The sequence below is a fragment of the Coregonus lavaretus genome (genome assembly GCF_964263955.1).
Source record: "Coregonus lavaretus genome assembly, chromosome: 17".
Taxonomy (NCBI): Eukaryota; Metazoa; Chordata; class Actinopteri; order Salmoniformes; family Salmonidae; genus Coregonus; species Coregonus lavaretus.
The window spans coordinates 33452709-33465521 of NC_140004.1; the positions used below are offsets into that span (position 1 = coordinate 33452709).

The window sequence follows — 12813 nt, forward strand, 5'->3', positions numbered from 1 at the left end:
GTCAAAGCTCTTTGAATCAAGGAGAAAAAACTAAGAACAAAATTGGTAAGACTAATCCATTCAAACAGGCCATGGCACATTCACATAGTTGGGCAGTTTAAATCCAAATGAACGAGAGGTTATTTTACTGAGTAGTCAACCCCTTTGGGCTGATTTGTTTGCTCTGTCATTTGTATGTGTGGAGATGTGGATGAACATTTTTTCCAACATTTTGTGAACCGACACATTGCTCCAAGGCCTCTAGCAAATGCGTAATTAATAAGCAACACTCCTTTAAATGAGATTAAGACACAGTATCTTATTCCCTTTCATAAAATACACATTGATTTCAAAGGGGAGGCAGTCAATTGACTCTTTGAATAATACATTTATCTAAATAAAGGGAAACAGCTTTCTTAACAAAAACACTGAGATGGGTCTCTTAATCACTTGTGTGGGGAGCATGAAACACTCAAATTGATCTGAGAAACCATGTTAACACCACAAACTGGTTTCCCAGACACAGATTAAGCCCAGTCCAGTCCTACACTAAAAAGCATGTTCGATGGAGTATCTTCTTAATCTAGGACTAGGCTTAATCTGTGTCCAGGAAATAAACCCTACAACAGACAAACACAGTCAGTTAGTGGCTGGGGTTGGGACCAGGGCCTTACCGAAAACAACCACAGTGGCTGTGGAACTGCGTCTTTTGGCCACGATGTTACTGGCCAGGCACGTGTAGTTTCCCGAGTCGGACAGTCGTGCCTCGTTGATGATGAGATTGTGGTCAGCTCGGGTGTCAATGTTGTCATCAGTCAGGGAGCTCACCAGCTCCTCGTTCTTCAGCCACTCCACCTGCCCACGAGAGAGAAGAGAGAGAGCAAGATAGAGAAGAGGGAGACAGAGAGAGAGTTAGCGAGAGAGCCATACAACCACACCAGATCACCCAACCACATGACCGCAGCCGTTCAGAGGACCATAACCAATTACTAGCAACACAATGAATTATGAATTACAAACTTAGTGACACTTTATTGCTCCAATGCTCCTACCATGTTATATGGAACTGCATCGCTGCTTTTGCAAATTATATTCACACTGCGGTGGAATAGGGCTGGTTGATGGATTCACAGGGTGCTTTCAAATTGCAAACACATGCCGTGTTTTCAAACTGCAAAAACGTGCGCACACACTGAGTGTACAAAACATTAGGAACACCTTCCTAATATTGAGTTGCACCCCCTTTTGCCCTCAGAACAGCCTCAATTCGTCGGGACATGGACTACAAGGTGTCAAAAGCATTCCACAGGGATAATGGCCAATGCTTCTCACAGTTGTGTCAAGTTGGCTGGATGTCCATTGGGTGGTGGACCATTCTTGATACACACAGGTAACTGGATTCACCTGGTCAGTCTATATCATGGAAAGAGCAGGTGTTCCTAATATTTACACACAGTGTATTGCACTGAATGCACATACAGTGGGGAAAAAAGTATTTAGTCAGCCACCAATTGTGCAAGTTCTCCCACTTAAAAAGATGAGATAGGCCTGTAATTTTCATCATAGGTACACGTCAACTATGACAGACAAAATGAGAAAAAATAATCCTGAAAATCACATTGTAGGATCTTTAATGAATTTATTTGCAAATTATGGTGGAAAATAAGTATTTGGTCACCTACAAACAAGCAAGATTTCTGGCTCTCACAGACCTGTAACTTCTTCTTTAAGAGGCTCCTCTGTCCTCCACTCGTTACCTGTATTAATGGCACCTGTTTGAACTTGTTATCAGTATAAAAGAGACCTGTCCACAACCTCAAACAGTCACACTCCAAACTCCACTATGGCCAAGACCAAAGAGCTGTCAAAGGACACCAGAAACAAAATTGTAGACCTTCACCAGGCTGGGAAGACTGAATCTGCAATAGGTAAGCAGCTTGGTTTGAAGAAATCAACTGTGGGAGCAATTATTAAGAAATGGAAGACATACAAGACCACTGATAATCTCTCTCGATCTGGGGCTCCACGCAAGATCTCACCCTGTGGGGTCAAAATGATCACAAGAACGGTGAGCAAAAATCCCAGAACCACACGGGGGGACCTAGTGAATGACCTGCAGAGAGCTGGGACCAAAGTAACAAAGCCTACCATCAGTAACACATTACGCCGCCAGGGACTCAAATCCTGCAGTGCCAGACGTGTCCCCCTGTTTAAGCCAGTACATGTCCAGGCCCGTCTGAAGTTTGCTAGAGTGCAGTTGGATGATCCAGAAGAGGATTGGGTCAGATGAAACCAAAATATAACTTTTTGGTAAAAACTCAACTCGTCGTGTTTGGAGGACAAAGAATGCTGAGTTGCATCCAAAGAACACCATACCTACTGTGAAGCATGGGGGTGGAAACATAATGCTTTGGGGCTGTTTTTCTGCAAAGGGACCAGGACGACTGATCCGTGTAAAGGAAAGAATGAATGGGGCCATGTATCGTGAGATTTTGAGTGAAAACTTCCTTCCATCAGCAAGGGCATTGAAGATGAAACGTGGCTGGGTCTTTCAGCATGACAATGATCCCAAACACACCGCCCGGGCAACGAAGGAGTGGCTTCGTAAGAAGCAGTTCAAGGTCCTGGAGTGGCCTAGCCAGTCTCCAGATCTCAACCCCATAGAAAATATTTGGAGGGAGTTGAAAGTCTGTGTTGCCCAGCGACAGCCCCAAAACATCACTGCTCTAGAGGAGATCTGCATGGAGGAATGGGCCAAAATACCAGCAACAGTGTGTGAAAACCTTGTGAAGACTTACAGAAAACGTTTGACCTGTGTCATTGCCAACAAAGGGTATATAACAAGGTATTGAGAAACTTTTGTTATTGACCAAATACTTATTTTCCACCATAATTTGCAAATAAATTCATTAAAAAATCCTACAATGTGATTTTCTGGATTTGTTTTTCTCATTTTGTCTGTCATAGTTGACGTGTACCTATGATGAAAATGACAGGCTTCTCTCATCTTTTTAAGTGGGAGAACTTGCACAATTGGTGGCTGACTAAATACTTTTTTTCCCCACTGTATGTATACACACACACATACACAATCATATTTCATAGATAGGCCTATTGTATTCTCCACCGCAGATCTACCCTGATGTACAACCTATCTAACGTCAATGAGTACTATACTTTATGACCTAGAAACAGGAGAACTAGGAATAGCTAAAGCCTTGTTTCCCTTCACTTTAAACAAGACTTGTAAATCCCCTTCAATGGTTTCCAGATTCCAAGGCGCAATTAAAAGATACCCTTTAGCAAGATGGCATCAGAGGCAAGCAGTTAATGTACTAAAGTATGAAGATAAGGGGAGGAAAAGACTGGGGATTGACTCTAATGTCTCATGATTAAAACAATCTGTCACTGGAAGAGAGCCGGCAGTGGCGGTGGCAGAGGAGTGTTTCCCTCTTTATGTATTTATTTCAATTTCATCAGGGGAAATTTGCGAGTTGAAAGAGGCAATTAATGCGTGGCCCAATCGGCCCGGCCCTCAATGAGCTGTAGGACCTGCTCTACATTCCCGGGCTGTCGCCTGCCGCTGCTAACAGCCTTAGGGTAATGATGAAAAGATCCACCCGGCAGAAACGGAAGGAGAAGAAAAAAAAGAATGAGTGTGACGGGGACAAATACAAATTAGCCCTGTAAGTGGGTGGCGGAGGATGTGAGAGATGAATTGCCTAATTGGCACATTTGTTTCAATTAGGAGGCGGCCATCAGTGTCACAGGCTTGACAGAGAACCGGGTTCCAGGGCTAGGCCATGTGTGTCTGTGGGAACCCGGGAGGACGTCTGTTCTCCTGGAGCGGAGCGGAGAGGAAACTGAGACCTGGGTGGGTGGGTGACAGTAAAGTCTTATGTCTGTAATGTATTTTTGTTATGTTTTTGGACCCCAGGTAGATCAGCTGTCATCATGCCGAATAAAGATACAAATAAAATCTGAGACATATAGCTGGGTGACACTCGGCAGCATAGCTGTGGAAATGTTATATTAAATGTATTGCATTGGGGCCATGAGAGTGTGCAGCTTTTCTTTTCTGGGTGACATTCAGAAGCTCTACTGTATGGCTGTCTTTGTCCCTTCCTACTCTACTGTATGGCTGTCTTTGTCCCTTCCTACTCTACTGTATGGCTGTCTTTGTCCCTTCCTACTCTACTGTATGGCTGTCTTTGTCCCTTCCTACTCTACTGTATGGCTGTCTTTGTCCCTTCCTACTCTACTGTATGGCTGTCTTTGTCCCTTCCTACTCTACTGTATGGCTGTCTTTGTCCCTTCCTACTCTACTGTATGGCTGTCTTTGTCCCTTCCTATTCTACTGTATGGCTGTCTTTGTCCCTTCCTACTCTACTGTATGGCTGTCTTTGTCCCTTCCTACTCTACTGTATGGCTGTCTTTGTCCTTTCCTACTCTACTGTAGCTGCAACAGGTAAAAGCATAGATATGCTGACACATCGTGTCATGGCTGATTCTCTGAGCGAATCACAGGTTGCGTCCAAACGGCACCATATTTCCTATATGGTGCACTGCTTTTGACCAGAGTCCTATGGCATAGTCAAAAGTAGTGCACTACATAGGCAATACAGTGCCATCTGGGGCGCAAACAGTTAGTAGTGCTCCCCTTCAGCCAGCTGTGCTGAGGAGCCATGGAAGGCCTATAGATGCACGTTGTGGAGCCTGTGACAGTGTGGGTGGGATAACTTTTTTCATTCCTGTGTATCTCATCAAGACAATTACATGGATTAAACAACTAACAGACAAGACCCAGGGACTGGTTGATGCCATGGAGCCCCACTGAACACCGAGTCAGTAGCCAACGTCAAGTGTGTTAGTAATCCACCCTGAGGTGTACGAACAGAGATGTACACACACATGCACGAAGACGCACCTGCACACACACACAGATTGAGCCAAACCAAAGGCTTTGAACTTTGCATGTATACATACAGACAGGGGAGCGGAGGGCTGTGTCAGAGCTATCTCCACCGCTAATGGGTTTGCTACACAAGAGGCTAATAAAAAAAAGATAGGGGAATGTGGACACCCCTTCAAATTAGTGGATTCGGCTATTTCAGCCACACCCGTTGCTGACAGGTGTATAAAAATCGAGCACACAGCCATGCAATCTCCATAGACAAACATTGGCAGTAGAATGGCTTTACTGAAGAGCTCAGTAACTTTCAACGTGGCACCCTCATAGGATGCCACCTTATTAACAAGTCAGTTCGTCAAAGGCCCTTTCCTGTTTCAGCATGACAATGCCCCCATGCACAAAGCGAGGTCCATACAGAAACGGTTTGTTGAGATCGGTGTGGAAGAACTTGACTGGCCTGCACAGTGCCGCGACCTCAACCCCATCAAACACCTTTGGGATGAATTGAAATGGCGACTGTGAGCCAGGCCTAATCACCCAACATCAGTGCCCGACTTCACTAATGCTTGTGGCTTAACAGCAGCAAGTCCCCGCAGCAATGTTCCAATATCTAGTGGAAAGCCTTCCCAGAAGAGTGGAGGCTGTTATAGCAGCAAAGGGAGGACCAATTCCATATTAATGCCCATGATTTTGGAATGAGATGTTCGAAGAGCAGGTGTCCACATACTTTTAGTCATGTAGTGTACATATAGGTAGGGGTAAAGTGACTAGGCAACAGGATAGACAATGAACAGTAGCGTAAGTGATGAGTCAAAAGAGTTAGTGCAAAAAGGATCGATGCAGATAGTGCCTGTATCTATTTGGTTATCTATTTACAGTCTTATGGCTTGGGGGTTGAAGCTGTTCAGGGTCCTGTTGGTTCCAGACTTGGTGCATCGGTACCATTTGCCGTGCGGTAGCAGAGAGAACATTCTATGACTTAGGTGGCTGGAGTCTGACAATTTTTAGAGCATTCCTCTGACACAGCCTGGTATAGAGGTCTAAGATCCAGTTGCAGATGGAGGTGTTCAGTCCCAGGGTCCTGAGCTTAGTGATGAGCTTGGAGGGCACTATGGTGTTGAAAGCTGAGCTGTAATCAATGAACAGCATTCTCACATAGGTGTTCCTCTTGTCCAGGTGGGAGAGGGCTGTGTGGAATGCAATAGAGATTGCGTCATTGTGGAGCTGTTGGGGTGGTATGTGAATTGTAGTGGGTCCAGGGTGTCTGGGATGATGTTGTTGATGTGTGCCATGGCCAGCATTTAAAAGCATTTCATGGCTACAGATGTGTGTGCTACGGGGCGATTGTCATTTAGACATCGGAGAGCGAGATCAAAGTTGGCGGGAACAGCTGGTGCTCTCATGCATGGTTCAGTGTTGCTTGCCTCGAAGTGAGCACATAAGGCTGAATGTGTAATGGTTTTGTATAGCTAAGTAGGAGTATAGAGCACCTTTCCCAAAACATGAATTCAACAGAGTACAACAAATACTCCACATCAAGCTGGCTAACATTGTATTCTTTATATGCCCAAAAAGTAGCATATTCACTGAAATTAGTTTCAGTAAATCTGAAATTAGTTACAGTAAATCAATAGCATCACCCATTTAAAATGACTCTGATGTCAATAGTAAAGTCTGTGCATTTTGGAAGAAACTAACATGAAAGGAAGGCAATTACATGTGGAATGTAATATCTTTCTTATTTGCCACAATGGAACTCAACTAGGAGTTTAACAAGCTGTGTTTAGTGGGTTTTGTTGAGTTTCACTTCAATTGGCTAAGTTAGTCAAAAGCAGTAATGGAGGTAGCATGTAGTACAAATAATCACACAGCAGCACGCCAGTGTTCTTTTCTCTGTGATTTAAAATTGGATTTTTTTCTCCCATTTGTGATTAATTACATTTGAAACACTTGGAATTATCACCTTGTGCGTCCCAAATGATACCCTATTCCTTATATAGTGCACCATGGGCCCTGGTCAAAAGTAGTACACTAGGGATTAGGGTGCCACTTGGGATGCGGGCCTGAAATTGTTCAGTATGTGTGTCATGGCCTGGGTTCCCATTTCTGAGAGAGTTCAATACATTTCATTTCACATTAAGATCTTTCATTTTATTTCCATAAATTAAGTGTGGTGGTTTATAGTTTGGCTGTTCATTTCACACTTTCCTTTCAGATTATCCTAGAATGGGCTCATTATGCAAGGCTCTCTGACGTTGGCTCCAGTCCAAATGTAACCCATATTCACACTCCTCATTCAAATATTAATTACTTCTTTAATACAAGAGTAAATGTGTTATGATGAAAAAATATGAAACCCAAGTCAATTATACCCACACATTTTTGACTTTAGTTAACTTCACTAACCGCTGCTTCGGTGCTAAAATGCAAAAGATAATGGCAGATCAAACAAAATAAAAATTGGTACGAGTAGGCTATGTATTATTATCCTTGTGGTGGATAGGAATATATAATTGTATACTTCTCCTATTCCTAATGTGCTTGGTTACCTGAATGACTGAAGTTGGATTCATATTTTAATGAAACACCTTATGAAGTGAAAATTATAAACAACATCTTACACTTAATCTTTAATGTAAAATGAAGAGTATTTTCTTGCGCTTTGCTTCAGCACATTTGCAATGTCCATATATATCTGATTTGAATGCGAATTAAATGCCAAAATGGAGTGTGTTTTCAAAGCAACTCACTTAAAAGCCTCACTTGAAAATGTGTGCCTGAAAAAATTGAGAGAAGTGAAATGGAGAGCCAAGTTGAGAGCAGAGCAGTAACTCCAGTGTCACATTTCCCTTATGCAAGTAGTGTGCCAGAGAACTGAGCTAGGAGACAATCTCAGCCTCTCCCAAAGTGCTAGGCGCAGGCTTATATAAGCGGTCTCAGCCACAATGATGCAAAATGTATCCAATTCCGAGCTATAAGCTCGCCTCAACATCATTGCTGACCGAAGGAGTTTCCGAACACGTTCCTCCAGAAGGATGTTTACACTGCATCAAAACCACCAACTCACATTCTATTACAGCTGGGAGTGGAGTGAGCGGGAGCAGCATCCATCCCACAGCCAGCCAGCCAGCCTGCTGAAAAAAGGCTCCCAAAAACCTCACACTACACTTGCAATCTCAATATTTCATGAAGAGGTGGGTACTGTACAATGGAATGGTCTGAGCTGTGAACGCCTGCTCTGTGTTACACAGTATTCACTTCTGGCTGGGTTCATTTATGTTGACAAAGGACTGGAGGGGAGACTCTGGGCTGTTCTCAGCCTGGTTTGCGTCCCAAATGGCACCCTATTCCATACAGTTCACTACTTTTGACCATCAGGCTCTGATTGAAAGTAGTGCACTACATGGCGAATAGGGTGCCATTTGGGACGCAAACCAGGCTAGCATCACCCCACCATCCTTTCCACGCTGAATCATTCATAACTCAAAAAATCCACTTAAACCCACACATGCACCACAGAGCTATAGTTCATATTGATTAACTATAGACACTGCATTTCAATAATACTGTATGTACTTTTCTTTTTAACTGTGCATCCAACAACAACAACACTGTCATCATAAAAACATCACAGTGTGTAGTGCATGCCTACCGCTGACACTACACAGTTGGGAATAAATATAGTTTCCCCCCTGCTTTATAAGAGTTGAAATGCTCCATTCTAGAGCCTCTCAACAGCCTGGAGTGTAAGGTAAGCTGTTTCCCTACACAGAGAGGCTCCCACACTGTTGGAGGGGTCGTAAGTGTTAAGGGCTGGGAAGCTGGGTTCTTACCTCTGCTGCTGGCACTCCCTCTGGGGGGCGGCAGTGCAGCACGATCATCCCTTTGATTGGAGCTTCCTTCCCCTGGGGGTCCTGCTCAAAGTTCTTCCTCAGGTCTGTGTAGGGAGATAACACCCTGCTGTCAGTCCACCCAATGCCCAGCCTGCCCTCAATCTCCCCATCACTAACACCACTTGCCACTGCCACTCTCCCTGCATTTGGTTTGGACAAGACATCAACCTTGGGAGTGAGGAACGGGTATGAATGAACCAGGAGGTGGTCTCCTTTCCTTTCTTCCAACCCAGCTCCATCTATCTGCAGGTTGCCAAGGTCATTTGGAGGACAGACTACACAGGCTGATGAGTACATATTCATATATAATATAATATGCCCATTAAACTTAAAAGTATATGTCATGGGGGATAATTATTTTGCTAAGTAGCACGTCTGCTTTCTATCCATCTACTCCTGCAGTGCAGTTTTGGCCATTAGCCATAATGTGAGACTGTGGTGCTTTATAAATATGAGTAGAACAGGCTTAGAACCTCAGTCTCCGACCATGGCAATTTGACTGGTAAACTCATGGGGACACTCAAAATGACACCAGTCCACCCATAATGGCATAATTTAACTGAACGGAGACGTCCGTTCTACTCATTCTAGTTCTATGGGTCAGTGTTTCATGGACCTGGGGACCAAAAAGAAAGGGTGCACATTTTCATTTTTGCTCTAGCACTAACACACCTGATTAAACTAAAGGCTTGATGATGAGTTGATTAGTTGAATCAATAATCTAAGTGCTAGGGCAAAAACTAAAATGTGCACACCTTTGGGTCCCCAGGACTAGGATTGGGAAAAACTGCTATGGGTGATACAGTACTGTAGTAGGCGACTCACATGCGATGTGGACAGTGGCCTTCCGGCTCTTGGAGGTGCCCAGGTGGCTCCAGGCCACACACAGACACCAGTAGTCCTCTGGGCCGTGAAAGTCCTCCACCTGCTGACGGGACACGTTGATCAACACCTCACGCACCTTCAGCCCTGCATGGGGGTAAGAAACAGCCAGTAAGGGAGGTTACTGTCTGGATCAAGTGTTATTTAAATAAAGAAACAGCCAGTAAGCGAGGTTACTATCTGCATCAAGTGTTATTTAAATAATGCAACAGCCAGTAAGTGATTTTACTGTCTGGATCAAGTGTTATTTAAATAAAAAACAGCCAGTAAGTAATTTACTGTCTGGATCAAGTGTTCTTTGGAGAAAGAAACAATGTACCGAGAACATATACAGGACCTCTGGTGCTCAGTCCTTGGAGTGCTTAGAGTGTGCTAACTGAAGTTGAGAGATCTTAACAAAATGTTGTCTTTAAGGGAGAGTGGAATGGGACCGGATCAAATATTTACCACACACACACACACACACAGCTGTCTGGTAGTACTAATCAATCGTTTTTCAAGTGTGGTAAAAATACATTAGGCTTTTAGGAGGCCTGACACTCTGCCCTAATCAGTGTGTGCCTAATGTGGTTATGTTCTCCCCGTCCTCTTGCTCTCTGCTTGAATATTGAAAGTGCATCACAGATTAAATAGGCAGCCTTCCAAGACTCACTTAAGGGATTCTGTTGTGTGTGAGGCCTAATACTGCTAACAATCAAAACAACTTAGCTAGAGTAGGGTTTCCCAACCCTCTCCTCGGGCTCCCACAGATGTTTAACATTTTTGGTTTAACCCTAAACTGGCACATCTGATTCAATTAATCAATGGCTTGTGGATTAGTTGACTAATTTAATCAGGTGTGCCAGTTCATCAGGTGTGCCCTAAGGACAGGGGTTGGGAAACCCTGGGCTAGCACATCATCATCATCCCCACTAACAAGCTTCACATCAGACCTGCTACAAAATTATACTCTATGTACAGCACTGTCTCCCAACTCCGGTCCTCCAGTACCCGCAACAGCACACATTTTTGTTATAGCCCGAACAAACTCACCTGATTCAACTTGTCAAGGGCTTGATGATTAGTTTAAAATTAGAATCAGGTGTCCTTGTCCGGGGCCACAACACAAATATGTAATGTTGGGGGTACTGGAGGAGGAAAACTCTGAGGTAACAGTTACCCTGACACAATAACACATAGTATAAACTATAGTTACACAAGCATAGCAACCACAATTCAAATGCAGCAAATTTTTTGAACAAGCACATTAAAAACGTGTCCGTACCAATGGAGTCTCCCTCTGAAATCCTCTTAGCGCCACAGCGCAAAACTCCCCAGCTGAAATCTTTGCAGAGACCTGTTATATAGTTCTGTATTGATAAAGGCTTCCATTTTTAATCTGAGCCATGGGATTAGGGACCTGTCATGTTTCTTTCCTCATTTTCAGAGCCTCAATAGCCTGCAGCCCTCCCAAACACAGGATTAAAGAAAATATGTATTGTGTGAGGCTTGGGACAGAAAAAACATGTATTGCATTTCATAACAATTAAACACCACACTGAATAGCAGCAGGAACATGTCCATGTCCTGTTGCTTGAAGATACAGAACAGGAGACATATTTAAAGGTCAGCTGTATGTATAGGAATAAATCATGCCACTCAGAACCAAATCAGCTAACCTACATTATGTTGAGGTTGTGAGTAAAGTAGTGTATGGATGATGTTAACAAACAAACTCAGCTGCCTGTTAGTCTCCAAACAGATTTTACAGCAAAGTTGTTGTTGGTACTCGGTCCCCTGCTATACTCCAAACAAATTTGAATTCTACTGGAACACATGGAGCATGCCTCTCTGGAGATGAACAAAAAAAATAATCACTACTACAGCCAACCAGCACTTCACTTAGTGAAACAAACATAATTCATAATTCCCCTGCGGAGATTTGGCAATTGACAGAGTGGGGTGAAGAGACAGGAGAGAAAATCATGACTAATGACTGCACATAATCCCCCCCAAAAAGAAACACTGTGAGCAATATGCTAATGAGAGCTGGCAGGTCCTGCACTCTCTGGCATCTCTCTGAGAGGCACATTTCCTTGAGGACTAACCGTCCAGGACAGGTGGTGTGCCTGAGAGACAGGCCCAAGCTTCGACACTCTGTCATCTGTCACCCCTATTTGTTTACAGGCAGAACACCATTGACAGGACTTATTAAACTAAACCTCTGATTTCTTCCACCCCACTCTGCTTTATTCTTTATCCAAGTGGCTCTCCCAGTGACTAAGCCATCCAAAAGGCAGAATTATACACACACAGAGACAGACAGAGACAAAGAGAAAGAGAAAGAGAAAGAGAAAGAGAAAGAGAAAGAGAAAGAGCGAGAGAGACAGAGAGACAGAGAGACAGAGACAGACAGACAGACAGACAGACAGACAGACAGACAGACAGACAGACAGACAGACAGAGAGAGAGCGACAGAGAGAGAGAGACAGACAGAGCGAGAGACAGAGAGAGAGAGAGAGAGAGAGAGAGAGAGAGAGAGAGAGAGAGAGAGAGAGAGACTTAAGCCATGGCTATTGGCTTTTTTTTAAATGAGAATGGAGGTTAGGGTGGTGTGAGCCAAGTTGGAAGGGACAAAGCAAGGCTAATCTGCTCTCCCTATGGCTTTGCTGTGTTGCCTTGCCATGGCTCAGCTTATTGAGTTGGACAACGGGAAGGGCATAGAGAGAGGCTGGATCCCACTTCAATTTCAGAGGGTTTGGATCATCGTGAAACAGCAGGTGAGATTTGGAAGAAGGATATATCTATATACTGGCACATGGCTTGCATTGGCTCACCTGATTATTCTTCATAATATATTCTACATAGACAATTATCTGTAGTGTTTCAAACCACTACCATTCCCATCAATGCCTGCCTCCTACAGGTCTGAGTCTTCCCTGGGTCTCCCTGTGGTGCAGTTGCAAAGAAGCCTTTAGACTGAGCTACACTTCACTTCCAGAATCCCCTGTAAGGCTCTTTGGTGGTGGGTAGTACAAAGTCAAAGGTCCTCTGGAGTGCACTAGCCATCACTACTTCACCTGCACAGTGTGCTAGCATGTTGATGTCTCCACTGAGCATTCCCTTTTAACACATCCTACCACCCTCAGAGAGACTGTTACTGGCCTC

At 44.0% G+C, this 12813-nt stretch overlaps 1 protein-coding gene across 1 annotated transcript in view; it reads right to left on the minus strand.

Moving 5' to 3' along the window:
- LOC311144487 (netrin receptor UNC5D-like) overlaps nt 1-12813 on the minus strand; it is a gene marked incomplete at both ends in the record, with an annotated part of 243161 nt that overhangs the window by 64221 nt on the left and 166127 nt on the right. Inside the window, 3 exons of the mRNA XM_084180513.1 lie at nt 654-834; nt 8725-8828; nt 9610-9753. Coding sequence (XP_084036639.1) covers nt 654-834; nt 8725-8828; nt 9610-9753 — 429 coding nt within the window. The remainder of the gene's footprint in view (nt 1-653; nt 835-8724; nt 8829-9609; nt 9754-12813) is intronic.